At 37.8% G+C, this 19,304-nt stretch overlaps 2 protein-coding genes across 2 annotated transcripts in view; both read left to right on the forward strand.

Annotated features, from left to right (window-relative positions):
- The window catches only part of ADGRV1 (adhesion G protein-coupled receptor V1), a gene marked incomplete at both ends in the record, with an annotated part of 566,633 nt that overhangs the window by 192,385 nt on the left and 354,944 nt on the right, over positions 1-19,304 (forward strand). The window contains 8 exons of the mRNA XM_080707128.1: positions 609-810; positions 1,293-1,512; positions 2,226-2,465; positions 4,050-4,199; positions 5,495-5,968; positions 11,269-11,412; positions 14,436-14,610; positions 17,145-17,280. Coding sequence (XP_080563254.1) covers positions 609-810; positions 1,293-1,512; positions 2,226-2,465; positions 4,050-4,199; positions 5,495-5,968; positions 11,269-11,412; positions 14,436-14,610; positions 17,145-17,280 — 1,741 coding nt within the window. The remainder of the gene's footprint in view (positions 1-608; positions 811-1,292; positions 1,513-2,225; positions 2,466-4,049; positions 4,200-5,494; positions 5,969-11,268; positions 11,413-14,435; positions 14,611-17,144; positions 17,281-19,304) is intronic.
- Positions 19,023-19,250, forward strand: LOC308261338 (cytochrome c oxidase subunit 6C-like; the record flags this gene model as incomplete). Its single annotated transcript, XM_080693169.1, has 1 exon — positions 19,023-19,250. The coding sequence occupies one exon, from the start codon at positions 19,023-19,025 to the stop codon at positions 19,248-19,250; it is 228 nt and encodes a 75-aa protein (XP_080549295.1).

A 19,304-nucleotide genomic window follows, 5' to 3' on the forward strand; every position in this document is an offset into this window, starting at 1 on the left:
GAAGAAATAAAGATTTTTAAATCAACTTTTAAATTGAAATCAAACATTAAGGAGAATGCATTTTTATTGTCATAAGGGTATATAGGACTGGGAAACAGAATATAATTTTTACATGTAGACTTAAAATGTTCATATAAGTAAAATAAATTATTTATATTATTTGTTTTTAAATGTGTAGAAGCAATCCAGAATTGTTTCCTTTGAGTACACATATTTAAAATGTTTCTTATGTTCATCAAACATAGTTTTATAAACCAAGAATCATTTATATATGCATATAAATATACATATTTATTTATATATAAACATGTATGTAACAAACAGAGGAAGACAGTCTATGCTTATGGCTGAATAGGTTGTTTGAATTCTTTTACAGTTCCTTGTAACTTTCAACATCTTATAAGCTATATTACAACATCTTCTAAGCTAAAAAAATAAGAACTATGAAATTTTTACTAATTGTTTCTCAAGGCGATAAATCGGTTATTGGAAAATAAACTGCTTGAATTTTTACCGCTCTATTTAGTTGCCTAGTTTAATCTGTGTGAATCTTATAAAAGTTAGCTGCTTTGTCTAGAGGCCCAGTTAATTCCGCGTTCCTGTTACAGTGGAGAAGGACGTGAGGACGATCTCCATTCCAGTGGTGAGGCTGCACGGGACTTACGGCCTGGTGACAGCTGAGGTGACCTCTCAGAGCTCCTCTGCGGCCCCCGGGGGTGTCGGTTATGTGCTCCTTGGCAGCACAGTCGTCTTTCAGCACGGGCAGAACTTGAGTTTTATAAATGTCTCCATCACTGATGACAGTGAAAGGTTGGTAATACGTAGAATAGTTCTGGCACTCAGGAACCATGGACTGTGATATTCACACCGAAGATACACATTCCCATTGAGAAACAGCCCAGGAGAGACTGACTGTCAGGCTTGTCAGGGATAGGGAAACCGGAGCTGGGAGACCACTGTGGTTGAATGTGCCGTTTTCTTTTAAAGAAAGGAAATAATTTCTTCCCCGCCAGACTTAAAAGTCTAATCAGAATGTGGAAACATCCTCCAATTTGCTTCCTTAAGCATTAAGCAACTAAAAGAGGGAAAGATAGTCTAGTCACTGGCCTAGGCTATGTAATATTGATGTTGAAAAGGCTTTCTGCTTTTTAGCTAAGCACTCTTTTCTTCCCGCTTGGTGTGTGACTACTGTGCCTTGAATATGTATGAACAATTTGGAAAATGACTGGTTATTTGGACTGTACAAGCATTTTAATATGTTTAGACTCACAGAATTGCTCCTTGTGATGCAGTGAATTTGAAGAGCCTATTGAAATTCTACTCACGGGAGCTACTGGTGGAGCGAGCCTTGGGCGCCACCTAGTGAGCAGAATCACGATTGCCGAGAGCGAGTCTCCCTTGGGCGTTGTAAGATTTCTCAATGACAGCAAAATTTCTGTTCCTAACCCCAATTCTACACTGACTTTATCTTTGGTGCTGGAGAGGACTGGAAGACTCTTGGGGGAAGTTCAGGTAGATTTATTTCTTCCTATGGTTTAAAAATAGTTTTCAACAGACTGTTTATGATGTTGGGTTTTCTTATTCTCCAAATGTATGTATTTATTTATTTATTCACAATCAATGAGTAATATTTATTAATTACCCTGTAAGAGCAAAATGGCTTCTTTGCTTGATAAAGTGCATGGGGGCATATATCTATTCTCAGGTAACTCTTGAGAACAAATGAAAAGTTAAGTGAATAATTCTGATAAAATTTTTCAGTTCCACAAATGATTAGTGGTTTTCATGTGCCTGACCCTGATTCGGGAACTAAAAACATATTTGTGAACTAGGCACACCTCACCTCTGTTTTCATAGAGCATTCATTTTTTAAAAGCAGAGTCAAAGAGTTATGAAATTAGTAAAAGAAAATTACTAAGTAACAGGGGCCCTGCTCGTAGAATTCAGAGACACAGTTGTGAGTGACTTGCTGGCTGCATGTGGTGTGTATGTGTTTGTGTGTGTTGCTGGGGGTCAAGCTCAGAGGAGTTCCACCACTTAGCTGCATCCCCACCCAACTCTTTATTTATTTACTTTTTTTTTTTTACTCTGAGACAATATCTCACTAAGTTTCTTAGGCTGACTAGTTGTATATGTATGTATATATATTTTTTAATACTACATATACTAGAATAATGTTTTGCTTAAAACTGATCCTCTCTATTAAAAACCCAAACACTCTGCAGGTCAACTGGAAGATTGTAGGACCCAATTCTCAGGAAACCTTGCCGCCACAGAACAAAGACATTGCAGACCCAGTGAGCGGGTCCTTCTATTTTGGAGAGGGAGAAGGTGGAATGAGAACCCTAATTCTTACCATCTATCCACACGAAGAAATTGAAGTTGAAGAGACTTTCATTGTTAAACTTAAAATTGGGAAAGGAGAAGCTAAATTAGATTCCAGAGCTAAAGATGTGATGTTAACAGTAAGTCTGACTTTACTTTTCCCACAAAATTTTGTGTTTAATAGAAAATACATTTACATTGTTGTCTCTCTACATGCTATGTTGAATTAAAAATTATAAAACCACATGAATCCAGATATGGTGGTGCATGCCTGTAATTCCAGTACATGGGAGGCTGAGGCAGAAGGATCACAGGTTCACAAACAGCCTTCTCAAGTAGTGAAACTCTCACTAACCTAGCAAGACCCTGTTTCAACATAAAAATAAAATAGGGCTGGGGTTATAGCGCAGAGGTAGAATGCCCCTGGGTTTAGCACCAGTACCACAATCAATCAATCAATCAATAAAATAATACTACATGAAGTCATAATCATTCCTTTGGGCTAAACTTTCTCATTTTTATGTGTGTTCATTACATGATATATTAGCATTTTTAAAAAGAAGTTTAATATAATGGTAAATACTTATTTTATATTCTTTGATAATATTTGGTGTTGGTGCCTGGGGAATATTTGTCACTTTTAGAGGGGAGCTATTTGTTACATCATCCAAACAACTAGATGTCTTCATCATCTAATTATATAAAATTATTAATTAGTTGCAAAACTGTTTGAAAGAGGAACTGTAGTTGTTCAGTTAGCACAATGATGCAGTGTTAGATCAGACCCGAATTCAGTATTTTTTATATGAATCACCTAGCCCTGAGAAGTAGAAGGGACTGGGAATTAGGCTACTGAAAACAGTGCAGAGAGATGACATTCATTTTTAAGTTTGGAAAATATTCTTGTTTGGGATCTGTATCTGTCAGAGTTTTCTAGAGAAAGAGAAACAATAGGACAAAACACACACACACACACACACACATACACACACACAGATTGTGGGACTGGCAAAGAGGAAATAATTCAGGAAAGAGTTGTAGTTGTGGTCTGGAGATGGAATTTTGTGGGGCAGATCAGTAGGCTGGAAACTCCAGTAGGGTTCCAAAGTTATAGTCTTGAGGCACAATTCCTTCTGCTTTTGTGAACACCAGCATTTTGGTCTTCAGTTCTTCAATTTGCTGGATGAGGCTCATCCACCTGAGAGAGGGTAACAGACTTTATTTAGAGTCTGCTGATTGGAATGGAAATGTTTTGACATATTTGTGAAAATACCTCTACAGCATCTAGACAAGTGTTTGATCAAACAACTGAGCGCTGTAGCCTTGCCTGTTTGATGCTTAAAGTTCACCATTTGCAGGACCTTTTTGTCTCTATCCACTTTATATAATAGTATATGGTGGAAAGAAGTTAGCTAAAAGTTCACCAATTAAATGTAGAAAATATAAAGCGAATAAACCAAAAATCAGTCCTCTACTATCCCTCTCAGGTTCTTCAAATTGTAGTGTTCTGGATTCTTGTTCCCACTATTAAAAAAAAAAAAAGTCTACTGTCTAAATAAGTATGGCAAAGAAGTTTTCTTTATCAAGTAGTTAGGTAAATTATACTCAAATGCCATTTCTATTTTTCTTTCATTTCCTTATCTGTGTATTAAAATGTTGTGTACTGTAATTTCATCAAAGTTTTTCTGCACACTGTTGAGTCTGCCCTCTGTTAATGTTTTCAGATACAGAAGTTTGGTGATCCAAATGGAGTTGTTCACTTTGCTCCTGATTCTTTATCTAAGAAGACCTATTCTGAGCCAGAAGCTTTGGAAGGTCCCCTGGTCATCACTTTCTTTGTCAGGAGAGTCAAGGGCACCTTTGGAGAGATTACGGTATCATTTTTCATTTGATTTTTCTGAGTATTAACTTACCAACATCACGTATGGTTAAGAGGAACCTCTGCCCCTCTCATGAGCATGTGTGTTCTGGTTAAATAAAGCTTTTGAGAAACTAAAGTCACCTGAGATTTCTGAGAAACTCAGAAATCTTCATTAAAGATTCTTAAACTTCATTTAAGTACCTCGGGCTCTCCAGCCAGCATCAACTCACTCCTGGTTCTCTCCCTAAATTAAATATGGGGAAGGTTTCTCTCACATTTCATGTAGGACTGAACTATTTTATATTTTATTGTTTCCTACATATGCCTCTCAATAATTTTCCAACATTGCTTCTTAAATCTACAGTGCATTCGTTCTCAACAGATTTTTTCACTTAGTAGCGGGTCTTTAAAGGCTGTGTTTGTGTGTATGTTGATGTAGACTGGGAATGCTTTTAGAAGTTCTCATGGTACTTGGCTAACAGGTTAAGATCATTTGTTTGCTAGAAAAACACATTTTGTGAAATTTATCTGTTATATTAACCTCTCTGTACTAGGGATTAACTGGTACTTCTTCAGTTGAAACTTTATATTTCAGAAGCCCACAATGCTTGAGAAGTAATGATTCATACTTGATATTTTATATCTATTTCCTTTTTATTAAAATTAAAACCAAATTCTGATGTGAATCATCAAATTACCTACTTTTTATCTTAAAATATTGTGTATTGTTCACTAATGAATGCATTTTTTGGAACTGACATGTTAAAATTAGTTTCTCTTTCTTCAAATTGAGGTGTGTGTGTGTGTGTGTGTGTGTGTGTGTGTGTGTGTATGTGTGTGGTCTCTGTCTGTTTGTTGTGTTTGTGGTACTAGGGATTAACCCAGGGACTTTCTACCTTTGATCTATACCTGCAGCTCTTTTTATTTTATTTTGTTTTGTCTTGAAACAGAATCTCACCAGGTGGATGCTGAGAGTCTCACTAGATTGCTGAGACTGTTGTATAACCTATGATCCACCTGTCTCAGCCTTCCCAGTATTGGGATTATATTACTGTGCTCAGCTGTACGATTATTTTAGAATATGTGAAATAATGAGATTTTTAAGACAGGTCCTGCCAAGTTGCATATGACAGCCTGAGGAGTTAATATCTTTTCCAAACTAATATATACCTGGAGAATTTGACTTTGAATATAATGATGCAAAATGAAATTTTTTTTGTATATTATAGAGGGAAATATAGCATAAGGGTTTGGAGTTCAATGTACTGAATTATGTAACTGTGTGGGAATTTTTTCCTTTTATTTTAGGTTTCCTGGGAATTAAGCAGTGAATTCGATGTCACTGGTGACTTTCTTGCCACACAAGGATGGTTCACCATTGCTGACGGAGAAAGTGAAGCGAGTTTTGATGTTTATTTGCTGCCAGACGAGGTGCCTGAGACAGAGGAGGATTATGCAATCCAACTTGTTTCTGTAGAGGGAGGAGCAGAACTGGACCTGGAAAAATGTATCACCTGGTTCTCTGTGTCTGCCAATGATGACCCACATGGAGTATTCGCCCTATATTCAGACCACCAGTCCATCCTTATTGGACAGAACCTTATTCGATCTATCCAAATTAATGTAACCCGGCTTGCTGGAACCTTTGGAGATGTGACTGTTAGATTTCGAATATCATCTGATCATAAAGAACAGCCGATTGCTACTGAATATGCAGAGAGAGAGCTGTTGGTCAAAGATGGTGCCAGATATAAAGTGGACATGGTGCCGATAAAGAATCAGGTTTGTGACATTTCTTCAATTTTCTCATCATTCAAGTAAAACTCCTTTAGGAGAAACCTTGCTTATCTTGTGATCAAAGTCTTATTCAGATATTTAAATGTAACTGTGAAAGAGGCCTTAGAAAATGCATGGTCAGAGCCAGGCGTGGCGGTGCACGCTTGTAATCCCAGTACTTGGGAGGCTGAGACAGGGGAATCTCAGCCAACCTCAGCTACTTAGTGAGGCCTCCACAGCTTAATGAGAGCCTGTTTGAGAATATAGAATAAAAAATAGACCTGGGGTTGTAGCTTGGAGAATGGTTCAATCCCCAGTACCTAAAAAAAAAAAAAAAAAAAAAAAAAAGAATGCACGGTCTTTATGTCTTTATTGGATAGTACATTTCTAGATTATAAAAAATAGGTGCCTTTGGAGATAATATATTTTTTCTAGAGTATAGCAGACACTTATTCAGCATGCACAGTTTGAGAGTAGTCTAGTAAGACACGCTGATTTGTGCTCCCTGGGTATGAAGGGGCTACATAAATACAGAGACTGGTTTCTGCTGCTTCTCTTTTCAAAAATTTGTGACATAGGAAATTGACTATTTCCTGAGATGGTAATATGGAGGGAGAGTAGCACACTGTTTTGCCAACATTTGTGGTGAGAGTGATATAAATGCATGGGTTTCCTTTGGGTTAAGTCGATGCCTCAGTAGACTTTCTCAGTCTGAACCCACAGAAAGCGATTTGAGTGACTGGTGTTCTTAATCCTCCAATGGATGGTGCAAATCATATCCTGCTCCAGGATAGAACAGAAGGTAATTTATTGCGTATACTGGGTCCTTTGCAGAATGGGGGATTCATGATGTTATGGTTTGGAAAGACTGTCTAGAAAGTAGCCAAGTTGGAGTCACAGTGAGAAAATCCTCAGGGGACTTTGTGAAGCTCACGGTCATCAAGAGAGTGTACTGTCTCTGCTAAGGAATGGTGAGGAATAGAATTCTGAAGCCTTTGAGGAATGACTAATTCCATGAAAAGATGAGCATTGGGGTGCTGAGTTCATCGACGTATGCTAGTCATCCAGTGTTAGTCAAGAAAGGACTAAATCAGAGAGACAAGACTTTTATCACTCCGTCTCAAAGAAGCCTTCTTGCCCCAAGCCTGAACGTTCTGAAAGACTGATGGAAAGGTCCCAGTGGGGACTGGAGGGGGATTGAAATATGCCACAGATCCAGCAGGAACTGGTGTAAATGAGAAAACTTGAATTGAATGTGGGACTGAAATTTTCATTTATTTGGGTTTGGTCTTTTATATTCCTGAAAATGACAGAAAGCTTTGAGATCTACTTGATGGTATTGCCAAAGGGCAGTGGAAAGAGAACTCAAGAAACAATGGGAAAACAATGAAGTAGTTTCCCACATGCTTCATCTAAGTTATATATAAACTTATGATCAGTAGGAAATGGGCTACCATTCAAAATAAGCAACATGCCTGTTATACTAATTCATATGTACTATGCAAGATTTTGGTCCTTTGTGCACTGAGATATTTACTTCTGTTGGTGTTTGATACAAGAGGAACATAAAGTTTTATTTGTGATATGGATTTCATTATTATTCTTTAATTTCTATAGTTCTTTGGGACTCAGGGTATGGACCTGACATTAATTCTAAACTCCATGTCATATATATTATATATTTATTTATTAAATATGTACATATACATATGTGTGTACTATATATATTATGTGTACATACACATATGCACACACACCCATACATACACACACATACACATAGTGGTACTGGAGATTGAACCCAGGGCATCAAGCTATACCCTCGCCCTGTCTTTTATTCTTTATTTGAAATGGGGGTCTCACTAAGTTGCAGAGAGCCTCACTAAGTAGCTGAGGCTGCCTTCAAATCCTTGATCCCACTGTCTCAGCCTCCTGATGTACTGGGATTACAAGTGATCACGACCACGCTCGGCTCCATATCCTATTTCTAAAAATTCTCAAGACTGGAACAGAAAGCAAAGCTGTGGGAATGAGAGGAGCATTAAAGTTAACTACAGCATCATTGTATTAAATCTCATAAATTATAATCTGAAAAACACATTGTGTTTAAAGTATGTAGATTAAAACATTTCCCCATGCATTCAGAGCATCACATTTGGCACATTTTTAGGTTGAACGCTAGGGGTCATTCTTTTAACTTCTCAAGAAATAGATTTATATCATTTCATACATTGGTTTCACTGCCAATAATCCTTGCCACAGAGAATATTAGATTATTTTATTATTTTACTAAGCATTGTATTTAGTAAAATTGCTCTCAGTCTATGTGTTGGAAAACCAAAACACATGACATAAATTACATGAAAAAAGTCACCTAAAGCCCAGCATTTAGGTTGTTTCTTGTGGAAACATTTTGAAGAATAGCGATTCTCTTTGTTTTACTTGGAATATGTAGTGATATAGTTTATGAAGATACTTAGCTTTATCATGCCACATTTGACTATATATATACACACATATATATATATATATTCAAATACATATGCCTTGATATATAGATATTGAATAGATATATTCAATATCTATGTCCTGATCTATATTTCTACATATATATATGTCTCTCTATATATCTTAAGGTAGTAGGTATTATTTGAACCTTTTAAAATTGTTTTTGTGATTTTTATTTTTTTTTGTGGTACTGGGGTTCCTGGAAACCCTTTTACCTCAGGGCTACACTCCTAGACCTATTTTTATATATTTTATTTGGAAACAGGGTCTCTTAAGCCAGCGAGGCTGGCCTTGAACCTGCACGATCCTCCTGTCTCTGCCTCCCAAGCACGGGGATTACAAGTGTGCGCCATCACGCCTGGCTTGATTTCTATTTTTAATAAAGGGCATCAAAAGTTTACTAGCTTATGCATACGAAAAGCTTGCCCTTTTTGCTTACTGTCACATCATTCATTAACCCGTTTCAAATTGCATGAGTTCTTTCTCTCTCTCTCACAGTTCAGGATGTGTGGTATAAGCCAAGTGTTGCTGAGCTAGTTTTTCAAGGTAGTTGTTTGGGGGAAACCTAACACAGGATTTCTTTTCAGTGTTCCTTTTTCTCCTTTCCACCCAAATATAACATCCTGCTCTTTGAAGTTTGGGACATTATTTACACAAGAGTTTATATTCAGTTCTTTTTGTGTTACCCTCCTGTATTCAAGTTCAAACTTTGGACCGAGCAACCACAGAGACCACCAAAGGCCATGGCCTATCTAACCACCTGTGCTGTGAGTTCTAACTTACAAATGGGTCTCTTAGCAGAGAGAGTTTCCATGAAGCTTTGAAAACCAAAAGACATTTAATGTAGGATTAACACCAGGACCTTGGAGCATAACCTGCTACCACACCTGGTGAACAGTTGGCTTCCTTCATAAGGCACACACCAAGAACAGAAATTGGGGGCACACTAAAGGGACAAGTCTAGGTTTAAAAGAGTTTAAGTCAGAATGTGGGAGGAATTTTACATCTGTGGTTGGCGATCTGTTGAGTACTTCCTCTGTGCCAGTCCTTGGAAGTAGCTCAGGAGATATGAGGTGACCGAGACACGATGCCCGTCACACTGTGCTTTCTGTCTAGGGTAGACGAAGGCCAATAAATAACAGATTTAAAATACATGTGGGTAATCATTGTTGGAGATGTTCACTGGATATTATGTGGCTATAAATTATTTCTCTTTGTGCTCAAATGCCACCAAGTGTGACAAGAAATATATAAAATAGCATTGGTGAGGTAGCCCAAGATCAAGGAAATAGAAGGACAGTTTGGAGAATATGATCAATTCCTAAAAACTTTAGAGTTCCTTTGCAATTTAATCTCACTGCTCTTCTGTAGGGAAGCCAGCTTTCCCTGAAATGGGTAATGTTCAACTTTGGTGTTTAATTGCTGCACCTTGGGCACCTGCCGCACTGCACAGTTCCATGCATCCTGGGTGGTCTCATGAGCAGAGAGCTAAATGAGAAGGCTTAAGGGGCTGACTGTCTTATTATGACACCTAACTTTTTACTCTTTAGATAATGGGAATGAAAAATTCCTAGCTTCCCAGCCAGTCACCTGTATGAGGAGAAGATACACTCTTACAGGAAAGGTGTAGGCTCATGATTGTAGTTAAGCTATTCTAATTTGTTTCCTTAACATTTGAACTAAAATTTATATTCAATGAATCTCATATGTTTTTCAGTGCTAGGATTCGAACCCTGGGCCTTCGACACACTAGGCAAGGGCTCTACAATTTAATTAGGTCCCCATCCTAGTGAATTCATTTGGAAAGAATTAAACATCTGTTACTCTCATGCTGTACAACATTTGAAACTGCTATGGTATATACCTTGTACATTTGAAAGTGTGATGTAAGCTCGACATGGTGGCACATGCTTGTAATTCCAGTAGTTGGGAGTCTGAGACAGGAGGATTGCAGGTTAATGGCCAGCCTCTGCTAATTAGTGAGGCCTTCTGCAACTTAATGAGTCCATTTCAAATAAAAAATAAAAAATAGGGCTAGGGGTGTAGCTCAGAGGTAGAATGCCTTTGGGTTCAATCCCCAGTACAGCAAAAAAAAAAAAAAAAAAAAAAAAAAAAGTGTGATTTATGCTTAAGTTCATTATACTTAAAAGAAAGAAGAGACAACACAGAAATGGTTGCTTTTACATTCAACAAAGGCATAAAATTTTTTAAATAGTTTGGTTATAGAATGATTTGGGGGTTGACCGTTACTACTAATAATGTTTCTAAGGTTCAGAATTTTCCCTATTTTGTTAGATTCTTAAATTTTGATCATTGCTAAACTAACTCACAGTGTTAGTCCTTTTTATGTACCTAAAATTTTCAAGTAATCAAGACACCTAACTCATTATCCATTTAGAGTAAATAGCATTAGAATCATTCATTGTTGCTTAACAAAGAGAAAGAAAATGGCTTTTGCTGGGTGTTAGGATGTGACGTTGCTCTACCTTATGCTCTTCCCACTGTTGGGACACAGGCTCTTCCTCGGATACTACTTCATTCCTGACATCTTTGAGGGCACTGGAGCAGACAAGGAAAGTTTGCAGATTTGTGTTTTTTTATTCTCTACAGCTGCCACTCTTCACCCCACACTCAAATACTAGTGATTTGTTTGAAGACAAGGGGAGGACACATGTTGATGAAACTGCCCTTAAGGGACCTCAGGGGACATGCTGAAGGCTTGGGGCAAATATTACTATTTACTCTGAAAATGATTTCTTCTTGTTAAAAAATATATATTTTGACATTTGTGTTTATAGGTCTTCCTGTCACTCGGCTCCAATTTCACCTTGCGACTGGTGACTGTGATGCTTGTTAGTGGGAGTTTCTCTGGAATGCCAACAATTCTACAGGAGGCAAAGTCAGCTGTGCTTCCTATCCCCGAGGAGGCTGCTAATTCTCAGGTAATCAGGCCTGTGGTGGTTCTCTCAGCAAACCACCAGAGGGCAGCTTTTATAGGAAGAACTAAGTTCTTAGAGAATTTAAGATCACTAGTTCCTTCAACCTAAATAGTCCTGAGAATACCTAAGTAGACATAATGCATATTATATGAAACTAATTTGTCAGTTTTCAATATTAGAAAATATGTTTTCTTCTTTTAGAGTTTTAAGAAGTTTTATAGAGCTTGAATATAAAATAGAGATTTTTAAAGTTAAGAATCACCTACAGTCAAAATTTCTAGGTCTTTTCTTGATAGCACATATTTACCATTGAGGTATTTATGCTAATGATTAAAATTATAATGCAACTTCAGTGAAGATTCCAGGTCTTTTCATCCGTGAACAGTGTGTGTGTTTGTCTTTAACACTTGGTGTACTCTGGTCAGTTTGTGCTGACATGGTAAGTGCTGGTGACAATTCTGTGACAGAGTTGTACCTGAATATTTGATTCCTCTGAGTCTATTATAGAAGATTGTTTCCCAATCATTTCATAAATTCCCAGAACAATGAACAACTTAAGGGCTTCATGTTCCTTTTAGGATGATTCTATCTTTTTAAGAGAAACAGAGTTCTGTTGTGTACGGCTATGACAACGTGCATGCATTTCTAGAGCCATTATGAGGCATAATTTCATATTGGTCCTTCAGAGAAAAGCTCAGGTGACTAAGGCAGGCCTGGCCCCAGATGCCGACCTGGAGTCTGCAGATGAAGGGGAGGAATGTGTGCAGACGTGGTCTGAGGTCATTAACGGGTGCTTTCCAGCAACTCTTGGCTGAGCATCTACTCCGCAGGGAATGAATTTGCTCTGTCTGTAATGGGGAATTCACCGGCATTAAAAACTACTGAGGGGAACAGTTTATTTTCTTATTTCCTCTTATTCAAGAATAAATGAGTGAATAGAATTCATTAAAATTCTCTTTGAAGTGTTGTCATCTTTTTGCTCATGGGTTGCTATTTAAAAAAAAAAAATGTTAAGAAAAAAACCTTTGTTCATCCCAAACCATTCAGTTGGAATAGGAAAGTATTTCCTGCTCTGTTTGATGCATATAGTTATAGCACTGTGTCACCCCAGGGAGCAAGGTTGGAGCCAGTCATGTGTATGATGCAACCTCTGTACCCTGCCAGCATTTACACAGCGGTGTGTGTGTGTGTGTGTGTGTGCGCGCGTGTGTGTGGAGAGAGACACAGAGACAGAGAGAGACAGAGAGCAAGAGAGAGAGAGAGAGACAGAGACAGAGATGTGGCCAGTATATTTTCATGCAGCCCTCTAGCCAGGTAGTAAGCAGAATATAATCTGAAGCTCCTAGCAGGATTTTTGTTTATTTTGTTTCTTTTATTTTCTTCCTTTTTCTTTGTTTCTTTCTTTGTTTCTTTCTTTGTTTCTTTCTTTGTTTCTTTCTTTCTTTCTTTCTTTCTTTCTTTCTTTCTTTCTTTCTTTTTTTTTTTGCAGTACTGGAGATGGAATCCAGGGGTGCTTTACCACTGAGCTACACTCCTAGCCCTTTTATTTTTTTACTTCAAAACAGGGTCTCACTAGGTTGCTGAGGTTGGCCTTGAACCTTTGGTCCTCCTGCCTCAGCTTCTCTAGAATCTCGTCATCCCTTTTTCTGGGATTATAGGCATGCATCACTGTGTCTGACTTTAGCAGGTTTTAAGTAGAAACCTCCCTTTGATAGAGACTCTACACTAAAGTCAAAATAAAGTTGCAGTGCTGTCTTCTCCTCGGTGCCTCCAGAAGCTATTCTGTGGAGATCTCTCAGGATTTTTTGCTATTTTTATTCTATTTTTTTTAAAAAGGTGGGAATAAATATTAATATGTAGCCACTGATAAAATGGTATTCCAAATTTATAGCTTTTGAGACCAAAAGAAGTAAATTGAGCTGTCTAAGCCACAGCATGAAGCCAGGAATCTGATTTTATTCTAACTCATTGACCAGAACTTATTTTATCTGTAAATCACATTCCTGGGAAGATTGTCCTTAAATAAAGTATATTTGATGCTGGTGAAAAAGACAGTTATTTAAAAAATCTTTGAGACTTTCTGATTCTCAAATATAAGGAAAAAAAAGAAAAATTGAATAAAAGATGAAAACCTAAATATAAGGACAAATTTATGGTGCTCATTTTATAAATGAAGAAATATATCATTATATCTCAGAAAGAAGTAAAATTTCAGTTTTGAAAAATCAGGTTCTTAAAAGAACCATGAGTAAGTCATACTAACATGCCATTTTAAATCTTTTGCTTTCATTCAACTATAGTTTCATTTATCTATTTTGGAGTTTTCATTGAAATAATTACATTGTAATAAAAAAAAGAACATGCCAGATGCTGGTTTGTAATCCCAGTACTTGGCTGAGACAGGAGGATTGCAGATTCATGGCCAGCCTCAGCTACTTAGTGAGGCCCTCCACAACTTAGTGAGACCCTGTTTCAAAAAAAAAAAAAAAATAGAGCTGAAGGTATACCTCAGAAGTAGAATGCATCCCCTGTACTAAAAAAAAAAAAAAAAAAAAAAAGGGGTGGAGGGTGGGGGGAAGAACATTATACTATAATCCAAATTACAAAGTAGAATAAATTTCTAAATATGAGATATCATTTCTTAAGCTTTTCTTTTTTAACTGAATATATTATAAGATAAGGAAAAATACTGTATAAAAAAAAGAATACTGAAATTTTACCTGCTCTTCAAAAACCAGGAAACTTTAGCCAAGTGAGGTGATGCATGCCTATAAACCCAGTAATTTAGGGGGTTGAGGCCAAAGGATCACAAGTTCAAGACCAGCCTGGGCAATTTACTAAGACTCTGTCTCAAACTAAAATAATATATCTAAAAAAAAAAATCTAGGGATCAGCTCAGGGGTAGAACACCCCTGGGTTATATCCCCATCACTGCAAAAACAAAACAAAATTAACAATAACAACAAAAATCTCCAAGAAATATTAGGAAGAGCAGGAAAATACTCTATGCCCATTTCCCCCCTCAGGTTGGATTTGAATCCACTGCTTTTCAACTCACGAACATCACTGCCGGCACAAGCCAAGTTGTGATTTCCAGAAGAGGCACATATGGTTCGCTCTCAGTGGCCTGGACCTCTGGCTATGCTCCTGGATTCGAAATCCCTGAATTCATCGTTGTTGGTAACATGACCCCCACGCTGGGTGAGTTGTTGTTTTTCCAATATCAGCCTGCATAGAATAGGGAGGTTTCTAATTAGACATTCTCTTGGATCATTCTTCCTCTGGACTGTTTTGTAGTCTAGTGTTCCCATCATATTTAGGTGACCAGGGTTGCATGGGCAGCTTGGTGAAGACTAGAGAAACTTTTTGGTTTTTTTAGTCAAATCAGAAACTTCAATCCTAACCTAAAATAGTGATCACTAAGCAGACTACTTTGCCAGTATATTAGGAGTTTGTTAAAAGTAGACCTTTCTTATTTGGTCCATACAAGAGTAAAAGACACAGCTTTGCACACATTTACATGTTCAACTGAATACTTCTGACAGCAGGGCAGCTGATACTTCTTCACACACTGTACTTTTAAATTATACCATTATCTTCCTGAGAGTTAGTAGGATGCAAACTTTAGAGGGTTTGACCTTCACCACCTTACCCAGAGGTCACTGCAAATTCATGTGATGGCAGTTTGGCAAGGCTCCCCAGTGGGGTCGGGATCTTCATGGTCCCCTCCTCCCGGCCTGTCTTCACAATTTCCTGCTGGTCACCAGGCAGATGCTATTTACCACCAGTCATAAATGTGATGAATTCTGCATAAGGACTGGGATTCATAGGCACTCAGTGAAGATGCAGTTATTTTCATTTTCCCAAGGTCTTTAGCCAAGAAGTGGAATAAAAAGCTCAAGTACTTTAGAAAATGAAGACTCCCACCCCACTAAGGACAGTGAAATGCCAACTGTCATGCCAGCTGCCCTCTCGGTGGGAAGCTCAGTAGAGTGAATTAAGGTATTTGATTGAGAGACACTATAGCACTAGAACTGGGTTAGACACTGGGATATCTGTAGTCACTGAATGGGTAGCCCTGGCCCAGGGTATTGGACATTGCCTCCTCTTCATTTTCCTTTTAGTACATCCCTTAAGTTAAAGATATTTTTTCTTTTGTTTGAATTTTATTTGGTGTGTTGTAAACTTTACATCATATTATATTAGGGTATAAAGGACCAGACATGCATGTACATAATTATTGGTTCTCTCCCTATGGGGCCCTCCCCTCCCCCACACATGCCATTGATATTGGAGTTGGTAGTTTTGCATACATTCATAGCATTGTTTCTAGTTTTACACTCTTTATGACTTCATCTCCCATCCCTGAACCCCCCTCAGTCACTTTATTTATTTATTTATTTATTTATTTATTTATTTATTTATTTTTGCGGGTCTGGGGATGGAACCCAGGGGCATTTGACCTCCGAGCTACACACCCTGCCCTATTTTTTATTCTTTATTTTGAAACTGGGTCTCACTGAGTTGCAGAGGGCCTCACTAAGTAGCTGAAGCTGTCTGCAAACCGTGATCTTCTGGTCTCAGCTTCCTGAATGCTGGGATTACAAGTGTGCACCACCACGCCCGGCTTTCAGTCACTCTTGATATCTTTGTCAATCAGAGAAATGCAAATTAAAATTACACTGAGATTTCACCTAACTTCAGTTAAGAACAGCAGTCATCAAAAACACAAATAATAACAAATGCTGGTAAGGTTGTAGGGAAATAGGAACCCTATGACACTGCTGGTGGGATTGCAAACTAGTGCAGCCACTATGGAGGTCAGTGTGGAGGTTTCTCAGTAGATTGGAAATGGAACTGCCATATGATCTAGCAATAGTGCTCCTGAGCATCTTCCCAAAGGAAATAAAAATATTTTTGTACCTTTAATTTCTATTTTTCAGTCTCTTTTTCTGTATGAACACTTTTTTTTTTCTCCTCTTACCTTTTCTGTCATTTTGGGGTGATATACTTAGCTCCATATAATTAAGTTTTTGTTGTTTTTGTATTGTTAATCATTTACTATGAAAATATTTATGTATAGAAATACTGCTATTTATACATGTGTATGTGACATTAGGTTTATATATAGAAACTTTAGTGAGTTGATAACTTGATTAAACTAAAACAAGAACTCTCAGATAATAGGTCTATATCTTCAAATAGGTTTGATTAGCTTTTTGAGTTTTTAATAATACATTTGTAACATAATGAAAATGAAAATATAATGAACACCCATAAAATAACTGACTAGATTTAAGTTATGTTCTACCATCTTTGTGACCTTTTTTTTCTGAAATAATCTAAAGGTTAAAGACATACATTGTAATATTTCACGACAAAGTACATCAGCGCACATCTTTAAAATATTTTGAGGGCGGAATTCAAACCAAAGTCTGACACCAACTACACATCAATAATTGCCTAACGCCATTCTTTCTTTGCTTCTGCATTTGGTAATTGAGCCAGGAAAGGAAGATAAATGAAGAGAGTAGATCGTACTGAAAGTAAAAAATTCATACGAACTTGGGATCTTCCTTGTATTTCCCTCTCCCTTCCTCCTTTTAAATGTTTTATCTTTTGTGGACTATAATTAAGTTTTGGAAAAGAAAATATTTTACTATGTGTTTAAGAATAAAACTCTATTTTAAGAACCAAGAGATGATGCCCCATTTTCCTTTTTGTGTTCTTTTCAGGGAGCCTTTCGTTTTCCCACGGGGAGCGAAGGAAAGGAGCTTTGCTGTGGACCTTCCCCACCCCCGGCCGACCAGAGGCTTTCGTCATTCACCTGTCAGGGGTGCGGAGCAGTGCCCCTGGAGGAGCTCAGCTCCGGTAAGACCAACCTTGTTCTCAGATAGCAAATTCTCTGAGGAACATTCTGGAATGTGCCAGTTCCAACAGAAGAAAGCACAAGGATCACTATCCTTGAAGTTGATGCAAAAACAGATTTGGTGGAGAGCAGTGTGGGCTGCATGCACAAGACCCACCAAGGGAGGGAGGAAGGGAGGGAGGCAGGGGCTGCCTCTCAGGAGCCATCGCCCCCCTGCTTGCCTTGCAGAGTTCATCCTGACCCGACTCAGAGCTGCGGTGGCCCCGGGTCACATCTTCAGCAGGCACCATGGTGGCAAATTAGCCTGTTGTTGTTTTTAAAGGGAGCTGTTTTCTGAGAAGAAGCTAAAAATACCAGATTTCCCAAAGTGATTAAGAATAAGGCATCACAGTAGGGTAATAATGCTACTTGTGTAAACCAGCAGCTCTTTTGAGTTTTATTTAATTTTGTTCTTTATCTATTTATAATGACTCTGTCTTTGAAACCTAGAGTATTTGTAGATAAATATGTCCTAATCAGAAGCTGAGAATCACACTCAGGAATTTGGTTCTGGTTTGACCACTTATTTGCTATGTAACTTTGGGAAAATTACTTAGTTGTTCTGTTCTTGAGTTTACTTATTTGTAAAGTGATAAAAATATGCATGCAAAACTAGTGCATGTTTGTGTTTTCAAACATGTTTATGTGGGGGGTATAGCTATTAGCAAAATCAAATATGGCTTTAGACTTGTTGCATTATACATATGCCATTAAAAGTATTTGTTCAGACAGCATATTTAAAGGTCATAAATTCAAATTTCTTTAACAATAATAGTAATAGCCAACAGCTTTATAGACTACACAAACCAAGAATTGTTTTAAGCAGTTTCTATATATACACATATACCTTCTTTACACACGTATTCAAACTTACACAGTCTTTAATCTCTCAAACAGCAACTATAAGGTAAATACCATTAATTTTCCCATTTTTGTAGGTGAAGAAATAATTTATAGATAATATAATGAACCCAGCATCGCATAGCTAAGTGTGTGGCCAGAATTGGACCCAGGTTGTCTAGTCTCCAAGTGAGCTCTTAACCACTATTTCATGTGCTAAATGACAGATGCTTACACAGTACCGAGTGATCAGACCTGAGATGTCTTCTTTAAAGTCATTCAGATTTACATATAATTTGTATATAAACTCTGTTAGCCAAAGAAAATATCTCTATTGTCAGAATTTGGCTGAGAGGTCATCAATTGTAACTTTAAATATAGTTATTAATTCACAGCAACAACCCATGGGGAAAAGATAAGGACAAATCTTTCACCCACAAATGTTTCTTCCAATGTATCTGTAAAATTTTAGTTATATTTACATAAGAGAATAGTCTCTTTACTGACAGCTGGAGGAAGTAATGATTTTGTTCCTAGCTCTCGGCAATATTTTTTGTTACATAAGAAAGTGACTGTCATACAAACCATCCTGGAAGTTGTGGTTCTCTTGTCCTCATGATATTTCAAAGCTGGTGCTTCGAATCTTTCAGACAGTGAATCCAGCATAACAGTGAGAGCAGAGACATGAGAGCTATTTGTTTAGCTAAGCCTTGTTAGGTCCTGTTCTTGCCACTGAGGGAACCTGACAACTCTTGCTCAGACATTTTTTGTGCTCTGACTTATCAGTAAGTAAGTAGGACTGTTGGCCCGCCGTCCGTGTATTCTTCAGCCTGGAAGGGTGTTGGTGCGGAGGACAGTACCTACCATGGCTTCCAGTGCCTTGGCAAAACCCCAGATGTGGGGTCTTTTGGCCAGGCGTCTACAGATTCGTATCATGGGAGCATTCATTGCCTCTCTGGGGGTTGCAGCTCTCTATAAGTTTGGTGTGGCTGCACTAAGAAAGAAGGCATATACAGATTTCTACAGAAATTATGATTCCATGAAAGATTTTGAGGAGATGAAGAAGGCTGGTATCTTTCAGAGTGCAAAGTGATGTTGGAATATAAAGAATTTCCTTGGATTGGGTTCCATAGAAGTTGTCACTGAC

This window comes from Muscardinus avellanarius (assembly GCF_963383645.1).
Source record: "Muscardinus avellanarius genome assembly, chromosome: 1".
NCBI lineage: Eukaryota > Metazoa > Chordata > Mammalia > Rodentia > Gliridae > Muscardinus > Muscardinus avellanarius.